This window comes from Gossypium hirsutum, chromosome D12 (assembly GCF_007990345.1).
Source record: "Gossypium hirsutum isolate 1008001.06 chromosome D12, Gossypium_hirsutum_v2.1, whole genome shotgun sequence".
Classification (NCBI taxonomy): Eukaryota; Viridiplantae; Streptophyta; class Magnoliopsida; order Malvales; family Malvaceae; genus Gossypium; species Gossypium hirsutum.
In genome coordinates, this window is record NC_053448.1 from 51,980,258 (window position 1) to 52,005,434 (window position 25,177).

The 25,177-nt window shown below is 32.8% G+C and overlaps 2 protein-coding genes across 4 annotated transcripts; both read right to left on the reverse strand.

Moving 5' to 3' along the window:
• Positions 1-2,758: 2,758 nt before the first annotated feature.
• LOC107946477 (uncharacterized) lies at positions 2,759-4,021 on the reverse strand. The gene has a single exon (XM_016880821.2). The coding sequence runs from the start codon at positions 3,455-3,457 to the stop codon at positions 2,882-2,884; it is 576 nt and encodes a 191-aa protein (XP_016736310.1). The 5' UTR covers positions 3,458-4,021; the 3' UTR covers positions 2,759-2,881.
• Positions 4,022-4,144: 123 nt separating this feature from the next.
• Positions 4,145-10,161, reverse strand: LOC107946476 (proline-rich receptor-like protein kinase PERK9). 3 transcript variants are annotated; one of them, XM_016880819.2, is made up of 9 exons: positions 9,584-9,987; positions 8,119-9,149; positions 7,272-7,691; positions 7,101-7,187; positions 5,998-6,068; positions 5,815-5,891; positions 5,553-5,700; positions 4,829-4,990; positions 4,145-4,682 (listed from the first exon to the last, which is right to left on the reverse strand). In XM_016880819.2, exons 2-9 carry the CDS (start codon positions 9,104-9,106, stop codon positions 4,497-4,499), a joined length of 2,139 nt encoding a protein of 712 aa, XP_016736308.2. In that variant the 5' UTR covers positions 9,107-9,149; positions 9,584-9,987; the 3' UTR covers positions 4,145-4,496. The 3 variants fall into 3 exon arrangements, with proteins under 3 accessions (XP_016736308.2, XP_040962986.1, XP_016736309.2); XM_041107052.1 differs by having other exon boundaries at positions 8,119-10,161; XM_016880820.2 differs by lacking the exon at positions 7,272-7,691 and having other exon boundaries at positions 8,119-9,991.
• Between the last annotated feature and the right edge of the window lie 15,016 nt (positions 10,162-25,177).

Sequence of the window (25,177 nt, forward strand, 5' to 3'; positions counted from 1 at the left end):
TTATAGACCCGTGTATCCCTCGATGTTCTAATAGGTTCAACTGGCATAATTACTGTTACTGATTATATGAATAAGCTATGTAATTATATGGATGAATTACCGTTGATATGTATAAGTTACGGATAAATTTTTGTTATTACCGATGAATTGCAGGTTATACGAATAGGAAAGAATTGATATAAATGTTATATGATTTACATGATTTAAAAGTTACATAAAATACATGATTTACATGGATTGTTGTTTTATGAATATATGAATTATAGGGACGACATGATATATTTGGCTATATGACTAACTCTTGGATGGTGATGTGAATAGACTTTGTGGACAAATGAATTGATTTTAATTGTTTTAATGTTTAGATATTAAATTGGAAAATTTTAATTCTATATTATACGACTTACTAAGCTTAGTGCTTACTTCATTCATTTTCTTATGTTCTATAGATTCGGAAGCTAGCTCAATTTTGGATAAGGTCGGAGATTGGCTATCACACTATCAAAACGATTTGTGATACTTTTGGACCTCATGCAATTAATGTAAATATGACATGTATAGTTAGTTTTTGGTATGAATTTTTGGGTTTGATCAAGCTATGTGATATGACTTGAGTTGGAAATGTTTAGTTTAGAATGGAAACATTATGTGTTATGTTCATTTTGGGTGCACTTTGATAAAGGGTATTTTGGTATAATTGAGTATATAAATGCATTGGTTGAAATTTGAAATTTGCAGGGAAGGTTCAATAGTTATAAAGGGGTTATATTCAAAAATTTTTTTAAAAAAGAATGAAGTGAATTAGTAAGAATTTATATGAATTTATGATTATATATGTTTGTTATTTATTTAAGATTTTTTTTTTGTAAATTATCCAAGATATACGATAATGCATTGTAACCCGATTTCGGCGACGGTTTGAGGTTATAGGGTGTTACAATAATGATTTATATTCTTCTTTAATAAATGCCAACTCAGATGATTTAAGTTAATGCAACTAATGTATTAATTATCAAACCTTTGAAGAATGAAAATAGAAATAGCCAAGGAATAAATGGAGGCAATAGTGATGTTCTAACTTAAAAGAAGAATTGAAGAGGATAAAATCCATAATTAAAAAGAAGGAAATTAGTGAAAATTCTTAAAGAAATTGTAATTTGATCAAAAGTAATTATTAAAAATTTGAGAAAATAGAAAAGAGTGAATGACAAAAAGAGGTGCAATTATTGATTTTGATATTCAAATCATAGGAGAAATTTATGTAAAAATGTAGTGGAGATGTGGAGGGTTGAAAAATTCATTGCACTATCAACAAATTGTGATGATAAATTAATCATCAACAAACATAATCTCAAAATTAGGGTTTATGGTTTTAGGTAGGTGCAAATTGTATTTTAAAGCTAATGTTTTGGTGTTAAATTGCGTAACCATCAAGGACATAAATAGTGAAATTATGTTGAATGTTTCATAAGGATGGTTCTTTCTTCTCTTAATCTTTGCTTGACATGTATAACTTTTGATGAGGATTTCAAAAAATTAAGTCTTAAAGTTTACCTATTTTATCACTTTGGCCATAATTCTTTTTTACCTTTCAAAACTTAGACAAATTGCATTTATTTAGGCGAAAAACTTTACTAAACTATTAAAATTTTAATTGCACTAAAATGGCAATTCGCATGATAATCCACATGTCCTTCATAAAGATTCGAAAATTAATAAAAAAGAAATAAAAAAATTCATAAATTTTAAAAAGTTCAACAAATTATCCACTTCATAAATGAAGTACAAATATACTATCATGTAGGTTGCCACATTAGAGCCATTGAAATTTTAATAGTTCAATAAGTTTTTTCATCCACAAAAAGCAGTTTGACTAAAATTTGAAAGTTCAAGGTCAAAATGATTCAAAAAATACGGTGAAAGTGAGAAAATGGGTAAACGTTCACAACTAAATTTGTTATTATGCCTTATACTTTTTAAAATAAGCATAAAATTATTTTAAATTATATGAATTTTTTTATGTTATTCTTTTATAAAAAATATTTGATGCTATTAAATATTGTTATCATTAATTATATTAAGTTTTTTAAAAATATTTATTATGTTCGTTAGGTATAATATACACAGTAATATCCTAAACATAGAACGCAAAACTAGTCAATTGCAAAAAGAAGGAAAACAACAATGTGAGCGTGGGAGTTGGATGCTGTCAATTAGAAACATTCTGTCAACCTGTTTAAAATTTCTTCCTATCTTCAAGTCATATTTTTAAATTTGCTATTGAATTCTTAAGAATGTTATATATCACGATTATAATCGCACTGCATTTCCTACATTCATCCAAACTCTATTTCCTATTTTCATGTTTCCATTGTAAAAATAAAAACATGAAAAATAAGTTCGCAATATTGCTGCTAACTTACATCGTATTCCAAGCAGTTCTAAGTTTTTCATGCGATAATTGTATTTGAGGTCTTCTTCTTTTTTTTTTTTTTTAAATTTTCATACAGCTGTATTTTTTTTCTTATTTCCATTTTCTCTCCAGATATTTTACTTTCTATTTTAAGTTTTTAATTTAAATAAGTACAAAGCTAAAAAATAATGGAAAATTGGTGGGTAGCAACAATAGCAGGTCAGTTAGGGCGAAACTAGGGGTGCATGAAAAATCTTACATTCTTTACAATTTTAAATTAGTAGAGTTAAAATTATATTTTGGCCTCTAAAAATTTAATTTAATCTTTAAAAAATTATAAAGATATAGGCTATTAAAATAATAAAATTATATTTTTACAATCATAAAAATTACAATTTAATTTCGGTCCCCCCAAACAAATTTTCAAACTTGTCCAGTATTTTGAATGTCATAAAATCATGAAGAGAGCTAGCAGGTAGCAGCAGCTGAAATGAAAGAAGACATGTCGACTAACTCATAGCACTCTACAAAATCAAATCTTCCGTTGGGTAGATGACATGATGGTGAGGAGGATGTGTCAGAGTGGAGTGATCTGCCCCAAAAGCTTCCAAATGCAAACTCCCCTCTACTAGACAGCTCCTCCAACACCTTCTCAGCTTCCTGTATACAACAACATTGAACCCCATATTGGGCATCTCCAAAACCAGCTTGCCTTAATTCTATACTCATGCTCATGCAACTTTTTGTAACTACTTCTAGTTGTACTTCTTGAAATAATCCATCCTTCATCTTCCCTTCCTTTCTTCGCCGTCCAATTAGTTTCTTCTTGGCATATTGTTTGGTTTTCTTAATGAGTTTGGCAGGAAATTTGAGGAACACAAAGATGATGATCTGGAGAATCAGGCATTGGCTACAGCAGCATATGACTATACAATCAGCAGCAAGCATGTTGCACTCTTCCATCTCCATAGCTATCAATATGGTTGTCCAAGGAAGAAAAAGGCTGCCCATGGAAAATAAATTGGTTGCACTTTCACAACTCATGTCATCATGTCTTGTTAAGGAATCAGTTCCTTCTCCTGTTTGGAGGGGAGAAGAAGGGAGGTTAGGTTATTACCAAAGGCAAGGCAAAACAAACGGATTTGGCAGGCAGGGAGGCAATTGGCGTTGCTCAAGTCATGACGCATGACTTGCACATTACCACAAGCATAAACCAAATCCCGCGCCGCAATCTAAAATGAGTCCGCCACCCAATTTCCTTTTTTCTTTGTACAACACATATATTGCACGTTAAGAATACTATAATATATAGCCTAATGCTTCTAATAAAGGAATTGTGTGTGATATCAGTTCCAGGCCATTGCTTAGGTCAGATTAGATTCGGTGTCCTAATATCTTGTTTCATAAGAAGGCACCCTATTTGGTTTCTGATACAAAGCATTTTGATGTTTCCCTTTCCTTTATTTCCTTTTATTCTTTAGAGAAGTTCAATTATTTCATGCTCCCACCCCCGATCTTGTCTAGCAGCTACTGCTGCTCTATTTGGTCTCTTGCTTGAGTTCCCCTTTTATAATATTATATCATATTTTATATTATATCAAATTACAACTTCACATGCTTATCTCCTCTCCTCTTTCTTTCTTTCTTTTTTCTCTGTTCTGTTTGCTATTAGATAGAGGATTCTACAAGAGACAACGGGAATCCACGACCCTGACTACTGACAATGTTAACTTAGCAAATTTGCATTCAAGCTTTATTGTAGCTTTAACTTCGGCCGGAACAAAATTGGCATCAACTATTTAGAACACAAAAGAATAGCAGTTAAATGGCTGAATGGGGAGAACCCAAAAAAACAAATAATAATATACATAAATGATATTTCATGGAAACTATAACAGGACCTAGTTACACCTTACAATATATTGGAGGGTCTAAAACTATCTCCACATCTTGGTGCTGTAAAATTCCAGAGACCCGCAGCTGAAAACCAAAACTCCAGCAGCCATACCAATTCAAATTGGCATCCATGCAGCTCTGCAATTGCTCAGCCTCATCCCTGGTCAATACTCGATCATATTCTTCTTCAACTACCCCTGCTAATGCTACTTTCGCTAAAATAATCTGTACTGTAATTTTGACTGCCAAAAGCTATCCTCCGAAACCATCTGATTTCTTCAGATTGCTGTGCTGAGTTAAATACCTCACTTTCACCTACTTTCATTCCATTGCTCAGATCTGAGGTGGCCAAACTTTCAAAAGCTCTCACAATCTGAGGAAAATAACTCAAGTAAGAAAGAAGCCACAGTGACAATGTCACCAATTCCATATAGTTCTAATATTCAAACTAGGATATGGGAAACAAGAAAACCACGATGCTACTTATTATCCATTTCTTCAGTAACAAACTTTAACTACCTGTCCCATCCGTGGTCTTTTTGCAGCAGAATGCCGCACACAAGCTGTGGCAGCCTCGATCATCCTAAACATTTCACTTTCAACATAGTTTCCACCAAGCTTTGGATCTGCTAAATACCCAAAGTCCTCACTATCCAGTGCATGACTCAGTAAAGGCCTGGCCTGAAGCATACAAATGATTTTATGAGTAAAGTTTCGGTTATTTCTTTCGCATTCCATCCTCAGATGTCTTTCAAGATTTTCCATGTTCTCATGTCTGTTACCCGCATGCATGTCTAAATACATCAACTTAGATTTAGAAGAAGAATAAAAAAGCAAACGCCAACTAGATAAATAGTGGACACATTCCTTTATCATCCACAGCTCTCTGTGAAAAGATTAACTTTTGTTTCAATAAGGGAAGTCTAACTAGGGAGAAAATATATGAGCAATATCTGGCCCTTTGAGTATTCAGCAACTAAGCTTGTTTTTGCCATTTAGGCTAGTAGGTTAGAAGGATAAAAGAAAAGGAAAGGCAGAGATAGAAGAAGAAATATTTTTCTGTAGATAGTGATTAAAAGGTACCTCATTTTCAAAGGCCTACAACTTATTAAGCAACACAAAATTGAACCACGATCAACCTTTGCTAAAATACAGTTGGGTTCTTATGGATTAATACTTGTGTATAAGATGAACTTTAGAAATTGGAACATGACAATAATGAGTGATTAAATCAATAAATTACCCATTCAACTAGACTTTCATCACCAAGAGGTTGAGATGCATCTACAGGCTTTCGTCCAGTAATTAGCTCCAAAAGCACGACTCCAAAAGAAAATACATCAGATTTCTCAGTCAATTTACCACTTGATGCATATTCTGGGGCCATGTATCTGAACGATCAACATAAGAATGGTTGATATATTTTTTGTTAATGAGAAAGTTCATATACCTTTGGCTACTAACTAGTAGAACGAAACCTATGAGTCCTCAGAGAAAAAGCCTACCCAAAAGTTCCCATAACACGTGTTGTTACATGAGTATTTGCATCCAGAGCTAACTTGGCAAGTCCAAAGTCCGAAACCTGTAACGTAGATTAGGAAATAGAAAGTGGAAGGCCGTAGCCTCATTAAGGCAACAACAGCTGAATGTAGTTTGGAATGACACAGATAAAAGAGAAGCGTCCATACCTGAGCTTCAAAGTTGTTATCTAAAAGAATGTTTGACGATTTGATATCCCTATGAATAATACGAGGATGACCTGAAATATAATCATCAAAGAGTCCAAACAATATAAATAATAAACTTGAGAATTTAATAAATCAATAAAATATGTAATGTGAAACAGACACAAGGTTCATTTGGAAAAACAATGAATAGATGGAGAAATGAGAAATGTTTTGGCAAATCTTGAAGAAGCTAAATTCTATATAAAAGGTTACATCATGGACTGCAATGGAATGAACGATGGATGATTGATGCTTTTCTAAACTAAGCAGAAAAATATATCATTTACATAAAAGAAAAATAAGAGTGGTGATGAATCTGCCATATATTCTTCTTCTAGCTTGGAATAAGCTGAGGAATAATAGAAATTCTTCCTTTTCTCCTTGTTCTTTTTATTTTGGTTCTTTTTTATTTTGGTTAATCTACCTCAAGTCCCAGTATTAAAAGCTGAAGAGCAAATTAGTCCTTCCACTATAAAAATGAGCAATTTAGCCCCCTATACATTTAATTTTGAAGCAACTGGTGTTAAACTTGAGCATCAGGAAATTTTAACTTGTGTTTCAAAGTGACTTCCAAAATGAGAAAAACCAAAATTTAGCATTGTTCAAAAACACGACAATGACTAATTTGGTCACCTTTTATTCACATCACTTTAAAACACAACAAATCAGCATTTTTTTCACACTTAGCCTTACAGTTTACCTATTTGCTTCAAAATTAACTGTACAAGGACTAAATTGCTCACTTTTTATCAAAGAGAGACTCATTTGCTCCTAAGCCTATAGCTGCCAGGTGGTTTAACCTGTCCCTTTTGTGTGTGATAAAAACCTGTTTGGTTGCGACATGTCTAGTAAATTCTGATACATTGCCAAACCAGCATGACGATGTCAAGATATCAGAATGCATTCCCGCACCAAAATTTTCATAGAGTTCATTAGAAAAACAGGCATTAGTTGCTAAATGCTCAGTACACAATTCTGGAAAATAAAATTTTCCCTTTTTAAGCATTTTGGCAGGTTATACTACTCTCAAGCTTGGCCATTGATATCTGGATGGAAATACTTACAGTCTTCATGGAGATAAGCTATCCCACGAGCTGCACCAGCAGCAATTTTAAGACGTGTTGCCCAATCCAAAACTGGCATACCTTCTCCTGTCAAAGGCGAGGAGTAAGACATATGAGATTAGCAGTCCAATGCAGTGGGTCAATTCTTCAAAGATCATTTATGGCGCTTACTATGAAGATGGAAATAAAGGGTATTATTAGGGACATAATCATATATGAGCAGTCTCCGGTTCTCAGAGATGCAGTAACCGACAAGTGAAACCAAATGGCGATGGTGTATACGACTAATAATAGCAACCTCTGCTTTAAATTCTCGTTCACCCTGTCCCCCACCAATTTTTAGCTGCTTCACTGCCACCTCTCTTCCATCTGGTAAGCAACCTTTATAAACAGCCCCAAATCCACCTTCACCCAAAAGATTTTGGTCTGAAAAACCATTGGTAGCGATGGTTAATTCTTCATATGTAAACCATGTCTTTGAATTGCCTAAGCCACCAGGTTCCGGCATCATCGGTGGTGAATGTACAAAATCACTTCCAGAACTACTTCCAATAAGAGGAGCAGAAGAATGCGTCTTTGTAGGGGATGAATCTATAAGCATGTTAATAACAACGATCAAAACATTACCTCCAATAACATGTAAATCCAAAAATTTACCCACAGTTCCCAGAGCAACTGGATAAATTAAATGAGCATCTAGATCCAAATCAACCTTTTCTCTCATTTGTACAAACCGGACAGAATCCCAATGTCAGTGGCCAGTATCTATACGTAAGTAGGTTTCAAAGCATTCAATCACTAAGCTAAAATGACAACAAAACTATTATTTGCTGTATTATGTTTTGTTTCTTTTCACACGGTAAGCACTAAGCAGTATTTGATTTCATACTAAGGGTATGAGCAAATCGTATTCTGGAAGAATGGAATTAAATGTTGAAGCATAGCTCAAAGAAACCGAGTATATAGGGCAAGCAATAACACGTTAAGGAAACAACATTGCAACGATTGAAAAACCTACCTGATCTCGGGGAAGAGCCTAGTGGGGATGGCATAACATAACCACCATTAACTCGAGTAAGCTTCGTTTTCTTCTGCCTCCTCAAGCACCAGACAGCCAGCCCAATAAGGCTAAGCACAATGATCCCTACAGCTACTCCTATAGCAACTGCACCTCCTACACCAATGCCATCATTACCTGAGTCTGAACTTTCTGGTGCACTTGGACCAGGAGCATTTACAGTCCGATTATCAGTTGGTGGAGTCAAAACTTGAGGAGGAGGAGGAGGTGATAATCTTGATATAGATGGTGGTGGAGATGAGCTTGGAGTAGAATTAGAGGGTGAAGGTGTTGGTTGAGAACTGGGTGGTGTACGCTTAGAGGGAGATGTCGGGGCAGGAGATATTGAAGATGGCGGAGGAGGGGAATTTGGTGGTTCTGTTGGCGGAGTTTGTGATGGTGGCGGCGGTGGATTTGGTGGTGGCGTTGAAAGGGGAGGTTGTGATGGTGGTGGCGTTGAAAGGGGAGGTTGTGATGATGGTGGCGGTGAACTAACAGGTGGTGGCAATCGCGGCGGCGGTGCTGGCGGTGGTGGTGAAGGAACAGGCGGTTGAGTAGATGGTGTTGGTGGAGGTGGTGATGGAGTTTGTGGAGGTGGTGATGGAGTTTGTGGAGGTGATGGCCTGGGTGCAGATGGTGGAGGACTAGGTGGCGGGCTTGATGGTGGTGGCGAAGGCGGTGGAGAAGTGGAAGTGGAAGGAGGGGAAGTGGGTGAAATAGGTGGGGGAGGAGGGGAGGCCTGCAGGGGTGGAGGTGAAGATTCAGCAGGGGATGGTGGTGACAAGGTGAGTGGAGGTGGAGCTGCAGAAACATCCGGAGGTGGAGATTGAGATTGAGAGGGTGGCGGAATAGCATTAGCCGGAGGAGGAGTGCTTGGTGGTGGACTGGTAGCAGAAGCTGGCGACGGAGCTGGAGGAGAAGATTGTGGAGGTGGTGATGTGGTTGCCATCGATTCAATTTACCAAATCAAATTGATGGTACACTAAGAATACCTATAAATTCACATATGCCAACATACTCGCTCAGTCTCATTAAACAATAAAAATTTGAGAAGATTCCTATAATGAAAGCTTCAAAGATATGCAGGATTCATCTAAACTAATATAACTCCACTAATTTGTAGCTGATCAAATTGAAATTCTACGAAAATTAAAAAAAAAAACAAAACAAAACCCAAGTTTTTAGAGTTTCAAGTGCCAGCTGCTTATACAATCAATCACCAAACTTCACCAAACAAACCACTCTTGCTTCAAAACACAGAAAACTTCCCATAGCCAACTCTACGATAGGCCAACTGTTGATAACATGGCAGCGGCAGGCCACTTCACCACCAGTTGGAGGTAACTCAACTTAAACCCAGAGCACCAGTGAGTCACTTAGAAAACCAAAACCCAGATCCCACCCAGCAAATGCATCAAACCCTTACCTTTCTAATTCCTATTTCTACAGTTAGGTCCCCATGTCGGTGGTGTTATGTTTTGGATTCAAAGCTCACCCAGGAGGACCCAGGGGAAGGGACACGGATTGTGGGGTCACTCCCACAAATCGTAAGCAACTTTGACGAACAAGACACCGTCGTGTTGGTTGCCTAAGTCTTTCTCATCTCCCTCTTTAGACTACGTACTTTAGGCTGAAACAACGCTTCAAACTCATCATCATTAAACTTAACCATTCAACATATTATTATGCATAAGATTCAAAGGGTCTTTTTTATTTTTTTTAAAGAAAATATTGCTAGAAACGTAGAGGCACAGTCGCAGACCTTTTCTAAGTTCTAAATTGTAAGTTGTTAGTTGTCAGCTCTCGTAAAACCATGGACTTTTTTGTTTTTCTTGCTTTGCCAAATTGATTTACAGTACAGTACAGGCATGTGAAAACTTTAAAAAATAATGATAATAGTAATAATAACAAAATAGCAAACAAAGTTTAATTAAAATAAATAATGAAGTTCCCCTGGATCTACAGCTTAAATATTGTTCTTGTCTGTAAACCTTCATTTGTCAGGTCTCTCTCGCTTTGACAGTGATGTAATAATTTATTAATCTCCAAAATTTTATTTATTTTACACTCCATCAGGATTTTTTTGTTCTTTTCTGACCAAGCCTCATCGATTATTAGATACTATATTTTATACTACTTTATACATTAAAACGCGTTTCATTTGGGTCCTATATAATACAATAACATCAATTTTACTTCATATTTTGAATTGAGATCCACTGACAATTTTTCTAATTTTTTTTATTTAACCGATTGAGTATGTTTTTAATATTTTATTAAATTTAGACTCAGTTTGATTTGACTTTATTTTAAATTCTTTTTAAGGAAACTCAAATAAATTACGAAAAAATATAGCCTTTTCAGGCTAATTGCTGCAGATATAAATATCGGAAAATAAATGCAAAATACAACTAAGAATTTCATAAAATAGTTAGTACTCAATAAGGCTACCCAAATTGTGAGCCATCTTATTTTCTTGCCTACCTGCTTTGGAATCGATGACTTGGTTCCATAACAATCATAAATTAAGAGCGCGATATCTGAATCATCATCCTGCTTCTTTGTCAGTAAATCCACCACTCGCTTGCAATATGTTTCCATAACGACGTTGTCTACCTGCATCGAAAAAGAGCCTGTCGAGTCTCGCACCACTACCGCCCAGGCTGACATAAACACAGCAGCATCAATGTTGCACTTATGCTAGTGGTCTGGACCAAACGATACTGGCGTTGCCACCTTTTCCACTACCAGCCCGCAAGCCTCGAAAAGCTTCTTGTGAGCTTTGCCAGCCTTGTAAAAAAATAGCACCGGCAAATAGGACAATACGTGAATAACTTTACTAGTACTAGTACTTCCACATAAAGTTAACTTAGATTTTTTTATCAATCAAGCCAATATTTTCATGTAGAAAACATGTAAGGGACTATTTTTGAAAACCTGTGTTACCCTTTTCAATTTTCAAAAAGTATTTTCGTTGTCCTATAAATTATGTTTTAAAATATGAACAGTAGAAGTTAGAAAAAGAAAAACCATTTTCGAAATCATTTTCAGCTAAAACTATCCCTACAACTTTCAACCTTTGTGTGCTCATATTCTTTTTATAGAACTTGAATAGTATTTCGATATCTTTTAGTCTTTCGAGATTATTGACTTTTTTCCATTTTCAATTATTACCTTGTACGATTAGTAACTTAATAATGAGTTTCCTATATAGCCCATGAAAACACATCTAATTTCGTAATACATGAACAAGAAAATAATTAAATGTTAGTACTTTTGATCAACAAATACTCTTGAGGAAAGATGAGATGATAGTTGTTGAATGATACTCGGCAATCTTAACTGCAGGTTTTCATTGACGTGGTTTAAATACTTTATTTGACTTGGTAATTTAATGAAACTATTAATGTGATGTTTTATTGAATGATCGATTAATATTGTGTGTTGCATTTGAAAATGTTCATTAAGGAATTATTTTTGTGAGAGACTGTAAACTTAGTTGTAAACATTGTTGAGTGTTTATTGTTCAAGTTCTCGACATGTAAAAAAATCAAACTGCGTAAATAAATTTTGGTGTTCCATTACAATTCTCATTTTAAGTAAATAAGCAACTTAAAGTAGTAACAAATACTTTTTTTTTGTGAATTACAATAACAAAGAAAAACCAAACTAACGACTAGTGCAACTCAAGCCCAGGCCACACCTGGAATAATGAATACCATTAACCATCAGGCCATCACACGGTTCAATAAAATTAATATACATATTTAAAAAATTTCATGTTTGGAAATAGAATGCAGATGATAGTGAGTTGAAACATTGAGAAATTGGTTATGAAATAAAATAGAAAATCATAATCGATATTGATGTAAGCCTTAAACAACCAATGACATACGACAATCAGTTGAGGAACTTAGGACCCTATTATCGTTGTTGTAATAATATTATTCAGATTAAGCAGAAGTATTGTATTCGTTAAATTTGACCTAATTAATTAATGTATGTATGTTTATTGGCTTCTATATAATTTGTTGTAGGCCATTTTGCCCGGGCCCAATTAAACCCAAAATAAGAGTCAGTTTTGTATTTTGGCTATAAAGCCAAAATCAGAGGCTTGTAATTTTCTTCTTCTTTTTTACACGCATAAGAAAATAAAAATAGAACCGAAGTTTTAAAAAAGGTCGATTAAGATCCTATCTTTTTTATTTTTATTTTTTGTTATTCATCTATTATCTATGCATTTATTTCTTTACAAACATTTTTTTAAATAAATCACATAGAAGTAAAAAAAGGAAAAGCTCTTACCTGCGCCGCACCGGAGGAGGAGAAGACGAGCGGTCTCTTAATTTTTTGGGCATGGGCTCATTTTTCACGAGATTCGGACTCAGATTCGTGTCCTAAAGGCAACTGGCTTCAAAAAGGGAACCCTAGGCCAGACCATAGCCAGATTTGAGGCCTGAGAGAGAGAGCTCAAAAGCTCTCTGTGTTTTAAAGAAATGAGGTGAAAATGATTTTTTGTGTTTTTTTAACATGTATACTGGGCATAAAACGACGCCATTTTGGGCTTAAACAACCATGGCCAAAACGACGCCGTTTTGCATCTGACCCGAGAACCCGACCCGATTAGCAGAGGATCCGCGCGTTTTCAAGGTCGAATGGGTTATTTCTGCTGCGGGTCCTTCCGCTTTGTTACTTGTCTTCAATTCGGTCATTCTGTCTTTTCTTTAGCTTTTTTAATTTGACCCCATATTTTTTGCACTTGTCTCAGTTTAGTCCTGCACAAAACGACGCACATAAGGGATGGGGATATTTCCCAGTCAGTCCCTCATTCTCTAAGCGTATCCTATTTTGGTCCTTGGCAATCTTTTTTATTTATTTATAATTTAGACCCCCGGATTTTGGTTTGATTTTAATTTCATCCTTTAGTTCATTTAATTTATTTATTTAAAAAAAAAGAGTTCCTTTATTATTTATTTTAAGTTATACATATATATTATTTTACTTAATATTTTACTTATTATTTGTATTATTTGATTTAAGTCGTCGTATATATATTATCTTTTAAAACTTTTACATATTTTTAATGAAAAAGAGAATTCTTGCACGTGCCATTTTTCTTTTGTCATCCATTTTAAATTATTTTAATATTGTTCATTCTAAGCTTATATATTGTTTGTTTGAAGTATTTTGTCATTTATTTCGAATTGATTTCCTAAATTACTTGTCTTAGACTATTAGCTATGTAAAACTGTTTTCTATTACTTTGTTTCATTTACTTGGATTATTAATATTGATGTATTAAAATGATGCATGTGGTGTATTTGTTTATTTATTTATTTGTTCAATTATTTTGTTTCGTTTATTTGTTTATTAAAATATGGTGTGGTACGCTATAATTTGTTTATTTGCTTTCGTATTATTGCCAATCATTAACATAACATTTTATCCATAAATTGTTATTTATGTTTTACATCATCATTCAATTTCACTTCATCACTTCGAAAGTTGCCTTCAATTTGTATATACCAATGATAAACTGGTCTATTTTATCACGAACAAAACAAATACACCTCGCTCAAGTGTTGCACTCATCATTCAAAAAAAGAAAATTTTAAAATAAGACAATATTACTCGTTTTGGAAATTCGAAAAAATCGTACCCTAACTTATGGGGTTTTGATTTTCTCGTTAAACTCAAATAGCAAAATATCCTTTTAAATTTCAAAGTGCATGCAATTTCAATAAAAATTAAAGGCAAGCTTATTCTCTAATGTTCCAAATATCGTGTCCTAACTTACAGGATATGAAATTTCGTTACCTTGATACGAGTAGGTTTTCAACTCTCTTTTTGATTTATTCAAGCGTTTTTAATTAATAAAAAGGGATCGTATTTCACATTTACTTTCGAATTTTCAACTTGTGACATTAAGACATTAAATAATCAACTAGGTACCAATTTTAGGCGTTACGGGGTGCTAACCCTTCCTCGTACGTAATCGACTCCTGAACCTGCCTTTCTGAATTTCGTGGACCTAATGCATTGTTTTTAATAAATCCAAACCGTTTATTAAAAACAATTGTTTTACGAGGTGACCCGATCACACCTCAACAAAAAAGATTAGTGGCGACTCCCGTATTCATTTTTATTTTTTTTAAAAAAATCCAAGTCGATCCTATTTATTAAAAAAATGGTGTGAACATAATTAATTAAAAAACACCAACGTAATTAATTCGAAAAATATAAAAAACGCATCCTTCAATTTCTGTATGTATCGGTTTCATTACGTTGGTGGTTTTTACTAATTGTAAAGTCCGCTATATGAATATAAATATATTCCTTTCACACGTAAGATAAATGATTAGGTGGTCCAACAGCCGAGTTTTGCCTTTTTTTCACCTTTTCTTCATCGTTCTCCTCTTCATTTTAATGACATGTGAAAGTCACATTACAACCATTTCTTTTCCATTCTATTAAAATTCTAATTAAGGTTTTGGAAAAGATTATATAAAAAATTCATATATTAAGATAAGATTATTTATTTAAATAACAATAAAATATAGTAAAAAAATTTAAAAATAAAATAAAAATTAAGAAAGACTTCATTAATCTCATATTATTAATATGGTTGTACAACAACCCTTAACTTAAAAAAGTTGACAAACAAAGGTAAATTTGAATAAGGCCTTTGTGAGTCTATCAACTAGTTGAAAACTGCATAAATGTGATTTACCTCGAAAGTTTTTCTGGTGGTCAACGTTATCTTGGACAAAGTGAACATCGATTTCGAAATGGTTCATCTTGCTACGCGAAACTTTTGTTAAATTAGAGGTTTATGATTTAAGGTTAATAAATTTAATATTTTTTTAATGTTTAAAACTTAATAATAAAAATATAAAAAATTCAAATCTATATATAAAAAAGGTAAATTACTTAGTTAATCATTTAATTTTTAAAACACTTTTATTTTGGTAATCCTTTAAATTTAATTATTATTGTAATGGCCCAATATTGCCCGGCCCAATATGGATAATAAAAACAAAAATAAATATATTAAATGTCCAAAATGTCCATATTATAGTGACCCAAAACCGTTTACAATAACCCACTAAAACCCAAGCCCAAACCCGAATACATACGACCCAACACCAAAGAGAAAAAGAAACCTAGGCATTTAGCCCTAGCACGAGCGCCGCAACAGCTTCCAGCGCCGTTCTCCCCACGCCTCCACGCGCTACACTGTGCCACGTCACCGTACGGCCTCGCACCTGCAACAACCTGCAGCAAACGCAACAAACAAACAGAGGCAGACAAAATAACACAAAGAATAGCAAGAAAGGACAGCAAATAATGCGAGATTTTTCTGTAATTTTTCCTTTTATTTTATTTTGTTGTTTTTCGGCCATAAAAAGGCCATTTTTCAGCATCTGTAAGGGGACACGCATACTGTATCAAAAAAAATCAATAGAGAAGAAGAGGTTTTCCTTTTTTCCTTTTTCGATTGGGTTCTTTCTCTCTTTTCTGATTGCTCTTCTTTCTTTTTCTTTTTTGTTATTTACCATACATATAAGCATATATATAAAGCAAATAAGAAGGAGAAAGTTACCTTTGCTATTGTGCCGTTAACCCCCGTTCTACTCGGTTGAAATCGGAGTTCGAAAGGGGGTCGTCTCTAGGCTGCAAACGGCATAGCGGCACAGAGGAGAGTGTTTTAGTTTAGGTTTTTTTTTTGTTTGTTGTTTTGTTTTGTTAAAATGAAATGGCTGCTAGTTTTAGGGTTATTTTTGGTCTATAAGTGTAGTAATAAACAACGTCGTTTTATGCCAATTTGATGGTCTCAAAACGGTGCCGTTTAAAGCCAAGATCTATGCGGTGACCCGACCCGAGGGAAGGAATGATTTATTTTTGAAATTAGTCTGTGATAGCCCGAAATAGGGCCTAATCGGAATAGTGGTTTCGTAACCACAAATCCGAAGTGAAATAGTTTAATTTTATAAATTTTTATTAGTTACTGATTGATTGAAATATTGTGTGAAAATATGGATAGGAAATTTTAATGCTTTAGTGCTTAATTGAATTTTTAGGACTAAATTGAGAAAAATGCAAAGTGTGTCTAATTAGTGATTAAATGACTTAATTGAATTATTGCATGAAATTGGAAGTGTTTATGTGGCAATTAGACCATAAATTAGTGTTATGGACACAAAAGGGTATTTCTAGAAAAATATCTAAGTAATGGGTCAAGGGCATTTTTGTCCAAATTGAATAAAAGACAAAATAAAGATGAAAACAAGTGTTCATCTTCTTAAAATCAGACGTTTGCTGCCAAAAAAAATTCATGTCACCATAGTTAGGGTTCTTGAACTTCCTAAGCTCAATTATCAAGAAAGAAGAAATAGTGCAAGTGATCGGGGAAAAGAGAAAGTTATCGACTAAATTACAAAAATAGTCGTTTTGCATCCGAGGTAAGTTATATGTAAATAATAGTTATATTTGTATAAATTGTGAATTATATTTGATATGTGAATTAATATTGAATGTGGAAGGAAAATTGTTCATGAATTATTCAAGTGATAAAGTGTTGAAAATAAAGTGTTAAGTGTAAATTCCCGGTTGAACTTAGGAATAGAATTGGATACAAGTGACATGTCACTAGAGACCAGTGTTACAGTGTTACAGTGTTACAGTGAGTCCCGGGTGCTGGGTGATCTAGCATGTGTTGCAGACACCTGACAGCTTGTGTGAGCAGGCCCGTGGACATTTCCAGTGTTATTGATCAGTGGTAGCTTCGGCTACATTTCAGTGGTAGCTACGGCTACATATCAGTGGTAGCTTCGGCTACATATCAATGTGGCACTTATGTGCTAAATCTCTACGTATCCGTGTATATTCCAAGTGTTCAACGGGATTAATAATGAATTAAAGTGAATATGAAATGTTAAGTGTGAAAATGTATATGCAAGTGAATTGGTAAGATTGTGCATGTGTAAGTGATTGAAATTGCTAAGAAATGTTTTGATTAGTTATATGTTAAAAGTGTTAATTATTAAATGAGTAATTATTGTTTACATGTAACTTACTAAGTTATTTATAGCTTACACATCTCTTTCTTTCCTTTGTTTTATAGTGATTTGAACTTGATCGAATAGTGGACCGTCGGAGCTCGTATCACACTATCATAGTCATCTCGGTATTATGTGCTTTTCAAAATGTTTAAACTATGGCATGTATAGAGTCTTAATCATTTTGAGCATGTTCAAATGATATGGCTAATGTTAGCTATTGAAGTAGTTATTAAAGAATATGTTTTGGTGTTATGTATGTTTAAATGGTAACTAATTCAAAGAAGTAGTTTCTTTGACAGCAGCAGTGACATGAATTTGAAAAATCACCATAAATAGTAGAAATGGAATTAGAGGGTGAATGATATATATAATTAAAGCTTATCAAGTCTATTTTTACATGAAAGAAACGGTGTAGGCAAAGGAATTTTATATTTTGAGATATTTGAATTTTAGTGAGACAGGGTCAGAATGGTTTTTGAAGTCCCCTGTTCTAACTTTAGAAAATCATTATAAATTGTACAGAAATAATTATAGGTCATAATTTATATGTGTAGATTCCTTAGTGAGTATATTTTCAAAATAAATAGACTATAACCTTATATTAATTCTGTACAATGAGATAATTGATTTTTAGTGGCAAGAGGTCAGATCTGTCGAGCTGTGAAACAGGGGATACTTTAATGAATAAACTGTACTAATTGGCTAAGTCAAAAATTCTGAAAATTATATGGTAAGTGGGAATATGAGTCTAGTTTCAGGGAAAATTTACGGATTTAAATTTCGAGTTCTGTAACTCGAGCTATAATTAAATTAGTGACAGTCACGCAGGTGGACAGTTTTGTTGTGAATAGTGAATTTAATTTTAAAAGCAAATTTTTATGCTCCGAATTGGTAAGTTAAATTGGATGACATCTCGTACTCGATTCCGGCGACGGTCTCGGGTAAGGGGTGTTACATAGTCTCTTCGCATTAGATTTTATTTCAAATCGGTTTTCCTCCAGGTTTTTTTAAATCGTATCGCATATTTTATTCTATTTTCACTTCGATCCAAAGACAAACGACGTCGTTTATATCAATCAGATTTGAATCCACGCATTTATGCGTTTATTTGCTGTATGGTCTCTCAGTTTTTAAATCAAGTTCAAATTTAGTCTTTCTTTTATTTTTATTTATGTTTATTGCCTATTTAGTTTTGTTTTAATTTCAATTTAATTTTCGTTCCTCCAGTTTATTTTATTTTTGTTTTATTTTTCTTCTGATTGTGTTTCAATTTTGACTAAACTTTTATTAGTTTAATTTTAAATCAAGTTAGTTCTTATATTGACAAATTTAGTTTTTATTTCTAATATTATTTTAATATTTCAAATTAACATGTTTTGAATTTATCATACATTTTTCTAAGGTTCATTATATACTTTTATTTTCAAACTTAACACGATATTATTTGATTCATTGTTTATTAAATATATATATATTTATAATAATTTGATATAATTTGTACATAGTTTAATGTTTTGTTTTAGGTTATATCTTAAAATTTATTTTTGTATATCTATATGTTAAATGTTTACCTAATATTTTTTAATACTATTTTTAAATGTTATTATTATTTTATTTCAAGTCTATTTTGAGTTATGTATGTAATTTATTTTAAAATTGTCATGCGTAGGACATATTACTTTTTTATCATCTTGGTGTATCTTTTAAAATTGATGATAGATTTATCTAGTTTTTTTTATATGTATTGATGTTGATATTTGTATAATATGATTAAAATCATTGTTGCTATCCTTATTTGCATTTATCTATTGCTCATGCGGTTATCTTTTACATCATACATTGTCTTTCAATCATATTACATTTGTTTTAAAAATGTGTTTCATTAAAGCACTAAAATCATTTTATTCCGTAAATTTTCAAAAGGCTTGGTGTTCATAGTTCTCGAGAGAATTGTGCCCTAACTTACGGGGCTTCAATTTTTCTCGACGAATTTAGATATCCAAATGTTTATTTTATTTAAACCATACAATTTTAAAATAAAGCATTTAAGATTTCAAAATATTGGACCCTCACTCACTGGATCCGATAATTTTGCCATTCCAAATTGAGGACCTTTTTCAAATAAAGACATTACTTGAAATTTAAGAATTTCAAAGAATTGAACCTTAACTTACTGGATTTTGATTTCTCGATTGACTGAAACAATCAAGTAACCTTCTTCAAACACATGATTTTCTTAAAAAATGAACACATTTAATTTCGAGAACCGAATTGTAACACCCTAACTTATTGAGTGTGATAATTTATTTCCTCGAAATAAGCGTGTCTTATCATTCAATCTAGTTCATCCAAATTTTCCCATCAAGGATCGTATTTTTTAAAAATCTTTTCAAAAATTCGACATTAAGACATTAAACAATCGATTCGGTACCGATTTTGGGCGTTACGAGGGTGCTAACCTTTCCTCGTGCGTTACCGACTCCCGAACTTGTTTTCTCAAATCTCGTAGACCAAAATCATTTTAAGGTGAGCCGATCACACCCCAATAAAGGATCGGTGGCGACTCCTATTTTTATTTTCAAAGTCGGTCCCCATTTTGCAAAATTTAAAAGTGGTTTTGACAATTATCATTTTGATGGTTCCAGTTCTAAATCTCTAACCCCCATTAATAAAAAAAATGAGGCATCAAATTTATTTCTTCTCCAAAATATTGAAAGAAAATGATTAAATTTATCCAAAATATAGTCAATGGTCAAGCCATCTTCCGTGGTCTGTTGTGACATTAAGGTGCATGTAAGCTCTTGTAAAGGTCTAAGGTCGTGTGAGAGCACAATGTCTGGTATCTTAAGAAGAGCAAACTATGCACAAACTAGATGATCCCACAAAGGAAGCCAAGGTGTTTTTTAATTTATTTTTTATCTTCTGTATGATTTTACTATCAACTATTTAACAATGGCACATGCTAAATAATTTCTTTTTTTTTTCAGAAAGGATAGTGCAACATTTCAGGAACTCTAGAAGAATGTTAGTATTTTATCAGAAAAGAAAACTAAAATGATGAAGAAAATTGAACCGAGAAGAACTTATTGAAAAGAGAAAACAATAAGTCAAGTAATTGAAATGAAAAAGGTACATTTTATTGAATTGAAACTAGTGTTTATATAGTAAACAAGTTAACAACTACTAACTAAAAATAGGCTACTAACATAATCATAATCTCTAAAAAAAATCTTAAGAAATCTGAAACAAATCAAGGAGTTATGATTATATTTAAAATTAGCTAGATTATGATAACTAAAGCAAATCTTCAACACTCTTCTTGCTTCAGTTGCTGCAAACACCAAGTATTGTTCTCAAAACTCCAAATTTGCTTATTGGAAGAGGGTTGGTGAAGATATCTGTAACCTGCTCCTCTGTTTTGCAATGAACCAGTGTAACGTTACCTTATTTTTGCACTTCACTAAAAAAAAAGCTTAATGTTGAAATGCTTAGTCTTCCCATGAAATACTGGATTATGAGAAATTACAATGGCAGCTTGATTATCAACGAAAATCTTTGTGCTTTCCTTCTGTTCAAGGTTAAGATCACTTGATAATTTTCTCAACCACAAAGCTTGATTAACAGCGGCTGCTGCAGCAACAAATTATGCTTCATCGGTGGATTGAGCCACAATTTCTTACTTCTTCGAGCTCCATGAGAAGACACCAAATCTAAAAGTAAAACAATAGCCTAATGTACTCCTCATGCCATTAACGGGACCTCCTCAATCACTATCAAAGAAGCCAACAAGCATGAACTCCTTGCTTCTTGTGAATTTAACACCAAAATTACTCATGCCTTTGATATAAAACTACTCTCTTGGAAAGGTATGAAATGATAATGATCAATGAATGTATATCTATGTTTATGGAAAGTAGGAATTCAATGGTATTATGTTCATGCAAATTTACCTTACCATGTGATAATTCAATTGAGTTATGTGTTAAAGCACCAACATGTGTTGTTAATGATGCTTAGGCTTGTGCCAAGCTTATGTTGGATTTAATCATGTTAAATTTTAAGGTTATGCATTGAAATGGTAAGTTATGTTCATGTTTTATGAACTTACTAAGCATTATATGCTTACCTAGTTTTCTTTCCTATGTTTTATAGATTATCAGAAGTTCAATCGATTTGGAAGCTCATTGGAGACCTATCACACTATCCAGCGATTATATTGATAGTTTTTGATGTTTTGGCCAATGTTATAATGACATGTATAGGTGGACTTATGTTTAAGGTTTAGTTGAATGCTACATGTTGATTTTGGTATGTATATATGTTGGTTGTTTGGTACCATTTTAGTAATGGTTGAATTGTGCCTTTTATGTGTTTTTGATGCATGAAAGAAATGGTGAAAATGGTAAGTTTATATTGACATGATATAGGTCAAGTATGGTATGTTTTGAAATGGTAGCAATGTGATCAAATATGCATATGTATAGGTAAGTTGTATGCTTTTTTTTTTTGAGGTGCCTTATATGGCATATTGGTTGAATGGAAATTGGTCATTTGAATTGGTCATGTTATGCATGTTTTGGTATGTTGGTGATGCCTTGGTCATGTGTGCAAATTGTGTTTGTTAGAACATTTTCAAATATTTATAGTGTTTCAATAACTATAAATGAATGTGTGTAATTAATCAAAATATTATATTATTTGATTTTTTGAAAAAAATTATAATTATTTAAATAGTATAATATTAAATGAATAATTATGTGTTTATTTTAAAAATATTATTATTCATAAAGACACCTATTGATGAAAGATGTCTCTATAAAGAGACATAAAAATTCCTATAAATAGGAATGGAATTTCATTTGGAAAACACACCAACAAATTCTAATATTCTTTCTTTTCTTCCTTCATTTTCTAATATTATTAGATTATTCTATAAAATATTACTGCAGAAATCTTTAGTAGAAATTGAGTTTTTGTTATACATTGCTCAGTGCGTAGTGGACTATTCTCATCAATGCAAAACGCAAATAGCCATTGGCTTCATTGTATCCTCAGGTTAATTTGCTTGAAACTCATTTGCACACCGAAGATAGGTGGGGGCGAATATAACCTTAAAGATAGTGGATTGATACAAGCCTTAGAGCCTTGTCCTATTTCTTTTTTTTCTGTTCGAGTTCCGTACGTATGTTCGAGATTTTCCTCACCGGAGATTTGAGCTAACAATTTTAAGGTTATATTTCATGATGACTACCACAACACATGAAAGTGGAACACTAAAGGAGTTGGCTTCCAACTTTGTCAAACTTGATCGGTTTGATGGTGGCAATTTTCGACAATGGCAGAAAAAAGATGCACTTCTTATTATCAACTTTGAAGATTGCTTATGTTTTGGATACTCCAAGACCTGAAGAGAATGAAAACGAATCTGTTGCTGCAACTCGAGAAAGACAAAAATGGGACAATGCTGATTACATGTGTATGAGCCACATATTGAGGGGTTTATTTGATGGTTTATTTGACACCTACCAAAACGAGGTCACCACTAAAGAATTATGGGACAAATTGGAGACAAGATACATGACCGAATATATTACAAGTAAGAAATTTCTTATAAGTCATTTTAATAATTATCAAATGGTTGATGGTCGTTCTGTTATGGAACAATTCCGTGATATTGAAAAGATGCTGAATCAATTCAAGCAATATGATATGAAAATGGATGAAATGATTGTTGTATCCTCCATAATAGACAAACTTCCTCTATCTTGGAAAGACTTTAAAAGAAGTTTAAAACATAAGAAATAGGAAATATCTCTTGAGGCTTTGGCAAATCATCTTCGTATTGAAGAAGAATATCGTAAGCAAGATTAAAACCTAAATTCTAAAAATGCCAAAGTGCATGTTACGAAGGAAGTACAGACTACTAAATCATTCAAGAGAGTTCAAACAGACTGATAGAGCACCTAAGTTCAAAAAAAAAACAAAAGGGCTCATGCTATCATTGTGGTAAGCCATTTTAAGAATGAATGTCGATTTTTAAAGAAGAAATCATCTTCTAAGGCTGATAATAACGAAAAGTTCGTTGCAATGATATCTGAAATTAATATGACACAAGATGATAATACATGGTGGATTGATACCGGAGCAACATAACATGTGTGTAAAGACAAAAGCATGTTCACAAAATTCACACAATGTGAAAATGACAATGTCTTGTATATGAGAAATTCTTCCACCGCATCAATCAAAGGCAAAAGGTCTGTTGAACTACAATTCACTTTTGGAAAGATTTTAACCTTAAATGATGTATATTATGTACCAGAAGTTAGGAAGAATTTAGTGTCTGGAAGTCTGTTGAATAAGTTTGGTTTCAAACTTGTTTTTGAGGCAAATAAGTTTATTTTGTCTGAGGGAGGAATTTTTGTAGGGAAAGGATATATGTATGAGAGTATGTTCAAACTCAATATTATTAATAAGTATAAAAATACTATTTCTGCTTATATGGTTGAATCTTTTTGTTTATGACATTATAGATTAGGTCATTTGAATTATAGAAAATTGAATGACATGTATAAGTTAAATCCTATTTTTAATAATAATATTGAAAAATGCAATAAATGTATGTTGACTAAAATTACAAGAAACCCTTTCTCTAAGGTGAAAAAGAAAACAAAATTGCTTGATATGATACATAGTGATTTATGTGCATGCATAATACTTCTACATTAAGTGGAAAGAAATATTTTGTTACATTTATTGATGATTGTTCTAGATATTTTTATGTATATTTATAGCATTCAAAAGATGAAGCGCTTGATAAATTTAAAGTTTATAAATCTGAAGTTAAACTTCAGTGTGAATCATTTATTAAGTGCTTTAGATCGGATAGAGGTGGAGAATGCTATAATCCAAGTTATTTTGAATCCACTGGAATTGTCCATCAAGTTTCAACCGTTTACACACCACAACAAAATGGTGAAGCTGAAAGGAAAATTAGAGTCTTGACTAAAATGGTAAATTCAATGTTATCATATTCAGGTCTTGGACAAGGTTTTTTGGGAGAAGCTGTTCTAACAGCTTGTCATATATTGAATAGAGTTCCTAATAAGGAAACTAAAATAACCCCCTATGAACAATGGAAGAAAAGAAAACCGAACTTTAATTATTTAAAGGTTTGAGGTTGTAGAGCTATTATCAAAGTTCCAACACCTAAACGTAAAAAGTTAGGTGAAAGATGAATTGAATGCATATTTATAGTATATGCACATAATAGCAAGGCATATAGGTTCATGGTAATTGAACCAAATGATTCAATTTCAATTAATACTGTTATTGAATCAAGAGATGCTATTTTTGATGAAAATAGATTTAATTCTATATCAAGACAATTACAGCTGCAACAATTGATTCATTCTTCAAATGAAAATGAGATTCCATTGGAACAAATTGATAATAATGATGAATCTTGTCAAGAATTAAGGAGAAGTAAGAGGATTAAAAAGGTCAAATATTTTGGACCAGATTTCATTATGTTTCTTATAGAAGGAAAGGGTGAAAGTATATGCAATAATATACCTTATTGTTATAATATAAAATCTTATCCTATTACATTTGAAGACGCAATGAAATCTCAAGACTCTGCTTTTTGGAAAGAAGCAATAAATGATGAGATGGATTCAATAATAGGAAATCAAACTTGGATCTTAGTTGATCTTCCACTGGTTTCCAAACCAATAGGTTGTAAATGGATATTCAAAAAGAAAATGAAGGTCGATGGAACCATTGATAAATTTAAAGCAATGTTGGTAGCCAAAAATTTTACACAAAAACAAGGTATTGATTACTTTGATACATATACTCCAGTAGCAAGAATTGCTACAATTAGACTCTTAATATCACTTACCTCTATATATAATTTGGTTTTTCACCAAATGGATGATAAAACTGCATTTTTAAAT

Excerpts from the sequence above, each read along its gene's own strand:
- LOC107946476 (XM_041107052.1), bottom strand. The coding sequence starts at position 9,106 with ATGGCAACCACATCACCACCTCCACAATCTTCTCCTCCAGCTCCGTCG. Across the intron at positions 7,188-7,271 it reads CCTTTATTTCCATCTTCATA|GAGAAGGTATGCCAGTTTTG; the intron begins GTAAGCGCCATA and ends CGCCTTTGACAG. Across the intron at positions 5,701-5,814 it reads CGTGTTATGGGAACTTTTGG|ATACATGGCCCCAGAATATG; the intron begins GTAGGCTTTTTC and ends TTGATCGTTCAG.
- LOC107946477 (XM_016880821.2), bottom strand. The coding sequence starts at position 3,457 with ATGAGTTGTGAAAGTGCAACCAATTTATTTTCCATGGGCAGCCTTTTT.